Source organism: Eurypyga helias, unplaced genomic scaffold, assembly GCF_000690775.1.
Source record: "Eurypyga helias isolate BGI_N326 unplaced genomic scaffold, ASM69077v1 scaffold12150, whole genome shotgun sequence".
Classification (NCBI taxonomy): Eukaryota; Metazoa; Chordata; class Aves; order Eurypygiformes; family Eurypygidae; genus Eurypyga; species Eurypyga helias.
The window spans coordinates 68,627-74,626 of NW_010225153.1; the positions used below are offsets into that span (position 1 = coordinate 68,627).

At 40.9% G+C, this 6,000-nt stretch overlaps 1 protein-coding gene across 1 annotated transcript in view; it reads right to left on the reverse strand.

The window, feature by feature from the left end:
- LOC104507148 (potassium voltage-gated channel subfamily H member 1) overlaps positions 1 to 3,693 on the reverse strand; it is a gene marked incomplete at its 3' end in the record, with an annotated part of 41,112 nt that extends 37,419 nt beyond the window's left edge. Inside the window, exons 1-2 of the mRNA XM_010148340.1 lie at positions 3,578 to 3,693; positions 3,231 to 3,337 (exon numbers count right to left, since the gene is read on the reverse strand). Coding sequence (XP_010146642.1) covers positions 3,231 to 3,337; positions 3,578 to 3,600 — 130 coding nt within the window. The remainder of the gene's footprint in view (positions 1 to 3,230; positions 3,338 to 3,577) is intronic.
- Positions 3,694 to 6,000: the final 2,307 nt, after the last annotated feature.

Here is a 6,000-nt window from a genome sequence, read left to right on the forward strand (position 1 = left end):
CAATGTAACTGAATCTCTCACATGACATTACTGTCAACCTGTCTGTTGTCATTTTGCAGTCCAGATTAAAGAAAGCTTTCACTTTGTCTCCTTCCAGGTATGACCATGAATCCCCACTGAATGCGACAGGATGGCATCACAGCAACAATGACAAAAATCTAGTGGCTGTGCTCCTGCTTGCTCCAATTGCTTCCAATTATCCTGACAGAGCTCTGCATTTCGAGGAAGTAATTCTTCCAGAGAATAACAGTGATCGTCATATATCTGCTATGTAATCAATTGCCTAGCCCAAGGAATCATCGAATCTCTATCACATCTTAACTTAGAGGGAGGTTAGTCACTTTTGGATAGGAGGAGGACTGGACAGAAAAAGGGGAGGCCAGGGTTGAGACAGTATCTATAAATGCAAACATGATGAAGGCAGAAGATTGTATCATTCTTCTGAATACTAGAGCCTATGTTGTTTCTAGAGTTGATTCTATGATTCTATGATATTGTGAATTGCAATGAATCTGGTGGATGTGCTGTACCTATCAGCGTCTGGATGGCGTATTCTTATCAGACAACCAAGCAAATACTAGCACAGGGTCACCACCATGGAAAGTGCAGTGTCAAAAAAAAAAATCCTATCACTCTTAGTAGCATTATTAAATGTCTCAATCTATTGTTGACATGTCTAGTGTAAGATCAGGACATAATTGTTACTCAGAGAGAGAGAGAGGGCTGCTCATGAAGATACAAGATGAAGACTGACCTGCACTAGCAACAGTATCATTAACTTGAAACTCCTGCTTTGTTTTCCTTCTTCCCCCCAGAAAGGACAGAGATTGTATTGTTAAACCAGCTAGAAGTACATTCAATGTGCAGGCTGTGGAAAATGTACCAGTTATTGAACAACATAAAAATAGAAGAAAAATTTGCTATTATCATGACTGTTAGTTTACAGGGAGGGAGTGGACAGGTAAAGAACAACAAAAATCTATTTCCTGTCTAATTTACTGGCTAATTTGAAGAAAAAAAAAATATAATAAGGGAAGAATACAGAGAAGAAAAAAAAAAGAAACAAAGAACAGGAAAAAATATGTCTAACAAAATTTGGGGTCCTTTCCAAAACCTTTGAACCGAGAATAGGTTGAAACCAATCATGTTCATTGCCCAAGCAGGCAACTGTCACAGTTGCAGGCAGAGGTAAGGTGACCACAAAGGCAAGACCACTTAGCAGTCTGGGGGCTAAATGACTGGTAAACAAGACCGGTTTTCTATGACATGGCTAATTCTGAGAAAAAGCCCCGTGATGTCCCTTTTTGGTACTTTTCAGTTACAACTCCAGTGTTATTAGTCTCTGTAACAACAGTAGTTAATGTACCTCTAAACTTATGAATCTAACAAACGTAAGAGCACTGCATTTTGTTGAACTTAGAATCATGTTCTGTGCTTTCCTTTTCCCCATGCCTGTGGCCCTCTGACAGCAGAACCATCGCAGCTCTGCTTTTTGGCATATTGCACAACACAGCTCCTGCACAGCTGGACTTTGTTCCCGGCCGCCTCTCCTGAGGGAAGTACACAGCAGGGCAGGAAACATTCCTCGGTTACCTTGCTTTAATTCTCATAAAAGACAGAGAGGCCTCAGGCTCTACTATAGGCCATATGCTGCAGCAATGTCAGAAGAGTAGCTGCAGAGCCTCTAGGTGCCAAATCACTGTTAACTAAGAGAGAATTCCAGACCCTCCTAGATCCCATGACTGCAGCTTATTTACTTAGCTTTGGATGCATAGATGTGAGCTGCAAACAGTCCCTATGGCCACTAACTGAGCTAGGAACAGAAATCAGCTTTAAGAAATAGGTAAACATTGGGGGCAGGTGACACTAGAAAGAAAGCAGCATGAAGCACAGCCATTCAGACAGCACACGTAGCTTTTCAAATGAGTTGGACCAGCAACGCCGTGCTGCGGAAGAGCCCTGAGCAATGGCGCTGTGTCAGAGGTCATGATGCTTTGAACAGGCTAAAAAGAGAAGAAAAACACAAGAGAGATGAAGCAAAAATCTCTCAATGATTTTTTTTCTCCCTCGCTACAAGATAACAAAAAACAATTCCATGTATTTTGGCACCACCACTTCTAAGAACAGATTAATTCTGACAGAAAGCAAGGAGCTCCACACATCCACAGACCAGCACTAGCGTACAGAAACATTATCTTTCAGCTTTTGTGAAGTGCCTATGGTCCTCTCACCAACGTCCATCAGTACGAGCTGACAATTTCAAAAGAAATACCAGTGGTTCACAGACACAGATAGATTGGATAACCTTTCCCCAGAAAACTGGCCTTTAACAAGAAACAAAGCAGCAATGAGGTTAACTGTCCAAAATTACATCATAGCAATTGATGTTGTATTTTGTGGCTCAAGTCCCCCATGCTCACTAACGTAGAATTGATCAAACTGATCATCACAGCTGCAATGGGAAGGAGCTGCTAGCAGGATGCTTCGGCAAGGCACCCTCCCCTGAACACAGACACTACCAGTTTCATGACCAGAAGGCAAACTTGTTAAGAGTTACAGAATGCGGACTTTCAGCTTAACATTTGGCCAAGCTGAAGACCTCAGTGTATCTTACACTTCAGGTGACATTAAGTACATGAAAATAACTGTGCCATAACATAGTCCACTCTAGACAGGGGAACAAGTTTTGGCCAAGTAGTTCATCTGGTGACATGTGCAGTTACAGACAGACTGAAATTCCCAGGGAAAAATCACAGCCCAATTAAGGAATGATTTTTTTCTCCAAAACAAAAGACAGTTTCATCCGAAAAACATCAGGAGTTCAGCTTCTAAAACAAAAGGTGGGTTCTTTTAATTCTGAAACTACATCTAAATACTGGCTTTGCTATATCAAATTTTTAAAAATTAAAGAAGTACGTTCTCTGTAAAGGAAACCATTTGCACAAACTGAGCTTGTGTATTATCACTGCTGATGGAATCTTGAGAGTTGTCTTAAAGCATCACACACAAATTGCTCTAAATGTCAGAACAAATTAGAGAGCTTCGTCTGCCTCCCTGAGTGACTTTCATTCCTCATGTTCTCATTTATCTCTTGCAGATCAACTGGTAGAACTGGGGTTTGTTTCACCCTAGATAAAGCACAGCCTTCCCGTACAAGACTTGCAGTTTATGCTATAATTTAAAACAACTTTACAAACCTACGTTAACAAACAGACCAATCAACTACTTACTGTTCTTCTTGTACATCAAGATTTCAAAGGAGTTCATCTCATAGTTCTCAAATGTTTGCCGGACCTTGTCAATCGTATCTTTGTCTGTCAGCTCTCCATACATAAAACTGCAAATAAAGCGAGAAATCCAAGTCAGATACTAGACAGACAGCCATTTGTTTACAGCGTGAAAAGGACCTGTTTAGAAACAGCCCTACTTTGATTTTGTTTCACCTGGAAAGCATATTTGACAGATGCAGCCCCAGGAGATAAAAGACAAAACTGGAACAAACAGATTACTTTTCTCCTCAAGCAATAAGCACAACACTACAAGCTATTTAACAGAAAATAAATCTGTTCTAAAATACCTGCAGGTGCTGCTTTTTTGCATAACTTCTGCTCTGTGATATCCTGATAGCTTGCAAAATCCATCGTTGCTGTAGACAATGGGCCAATCCACTATCTGGGCATTGCCCAAGACAAAATTAGTATCTGTTTGAAAGATGACATCAGTTAGACATTTGATAAGGCTGTGGTTGCATTAAAGGAAATAGTCATTTCAGGACCCAAACCTGATTGTTTCAGTCCTGCAGAGTTTTTCTCAGATACTATTCCCACTGCAGTCAATAGGATTATTCCCAGTTTTAATTTTAAGTAAATCCTTATTTTTAAAAAAATATTAATTACTCATGCAAAGCTTAAGAGGATGGTTTTATGCAAACGAAAACCACAACAGTTAAGCAGGTAAAATTCGTCTCTTGACTAAGGACAGATTCACCAGTGTTTCCCTCTGTGCCACAAGCACTGATCCACCACAACGCCCAGTTTGAATGCGAAGCCTCTTACACAGCGTGAGCAGTACTTCTCCTCTCTGAATGTAGACACAGTTGCTTCTCTCAATGTTGCTTTCACTTCTGGCCATACAAGCTCAGCTACTTCTGTGATGTGTACGGCACAGCGCTCCAAACTAGTCACCATACAACTAGGGTTAGCACTTACAGCAGCAGAAAGAACTTTTTGTTTACTGTAAAAGCCAGGAGTTTCAGTCAGCAAGAGAAAAAAAAAAAAACAAACCACACCTCTGAGCAGGATTCACACCTCCATTTTCACTGGATCTATACATGCTACTTTTTATGATTGCCATCTCATTCAGACCCAACGCTGGGCCCAGACTCTGCTTTTCTCTGCTGCTTTGCCTCCTGTGCAGTCCACTAACTGCACCCATGCCCAGACAGAGAGCAGCACTGCTGCTGGGACACTGGCAGGCAGGAGATGGTGGCTCCTTTCACAGATCCAAAGACCCCCTGGCTTTGGAAAGAAAGGCTAGGCAGCCACATGAGATTAAGAGGCCTTCAGATTTAAGGGAAGCCTTTAAGTGAAGCCACTGTGCTGTCTACTTTCCCGGATCTACCCCTGACTGCTCAAACATGCATAGTTGTCATTAATGCTTCTTGCAACCAAAAGATACAAACAAGACGTTTTACCTATTAATTGCAAAGAATTTTGTTAATCTTTACTTTCCCTTACAAAATCTTTTGTCCCATTGCAAATCTCGTGGGTTTAAATAAAACATTCCTGTGGCTACCTAAATCCATCGCCCAATCCTATGAGCATGATTAAATGTATCTTCATACACTCTTTAGAATCAAATACAACAGTAGTGTAACTTCAGGACATTTTAACCGCTTTGTTTCTCACCGCCTCTTTTAAATACCATGGTTTTTGCTTGGTTGAAGCACTTTGTTCCAAAAACAATACATGTCTTCTACCCCTTCCTATGAATAAGTAAGCCAAGTCATTTCTCATTGCTAAAGCAAGTGCTTTTGAGTGTCTGTTATAAACACTGCATTGTACTGTGTTGGGATATTTTTAAATTTTCATCAGGAAGTACAAAAAAAATGACAAAAAAATATGCAAATATAAATGTTAGGCCAGGTCCTTCCCTGATCTGAATGGTGTTATTTCATGCACGCATTCCTTCTCACAGTCTCCCCTTCTCAAAAGGTAACTTACCCTTCGCTTCCTCAAGAGCTCCTTGAAGGGCTTCTATTAACTTAAGCAGTGGCCTTCCTTTCACTTAAACCTCAACATTGTCTTTGGATAAATAATCTTTTTTTTTTTAATTAAAAGCGACATAAGGCACTTTTCTGATGACCATTACTGTGCAAATCGTACCTTTACATAGCCTTGCTACTCTCCTGTGAGGTACAACAGTGCTCTCATCACGTTCTTACAGGTAAAAACCAATCACAAGGTCCACAAGAGGATTTAAGCACCAAAAGGTGAGACTGCTACAGCCTAGCCCCCAGTTGCCCAGCTCTCAAACACTTGGGACCTGGAAGCTCCATGCGCAGTGTTGGCGAAGCAGAACTGAAAATCATAAGCACAGCAACCAGAAACCTGCCCAAGTTAAACTATGGAAAACAAATTAAAAAGTAGAAATTCTAAGGGATTTTTTTTCCCTTTCCTATATTACTTAGGATACCTAACATTTTAACATAAGCCCAGTTCTCACAGATAATACCCAAGATTCTTTTCCAGTATTGCAGGAGCTAAAGACTCACATTCCCACTCGCTTACCTTTTGGCCCAATGAAGCATGATTTTTTTTGGACTGGTAGTTTCCAGAAGATCCTTGGAAAACTCACAAATATTTCCCTCCCCACTGAGAGCCTAGCAAGTTTGTCTGTTGCCTTATGAAATGTGGGGCTACCTGAGGGAAGTGAAAGCTCAGCCTTCATTTCAACTCCTGAATGACGTACAGAAGAGATGTCAACGTCCTCACCAAGTGA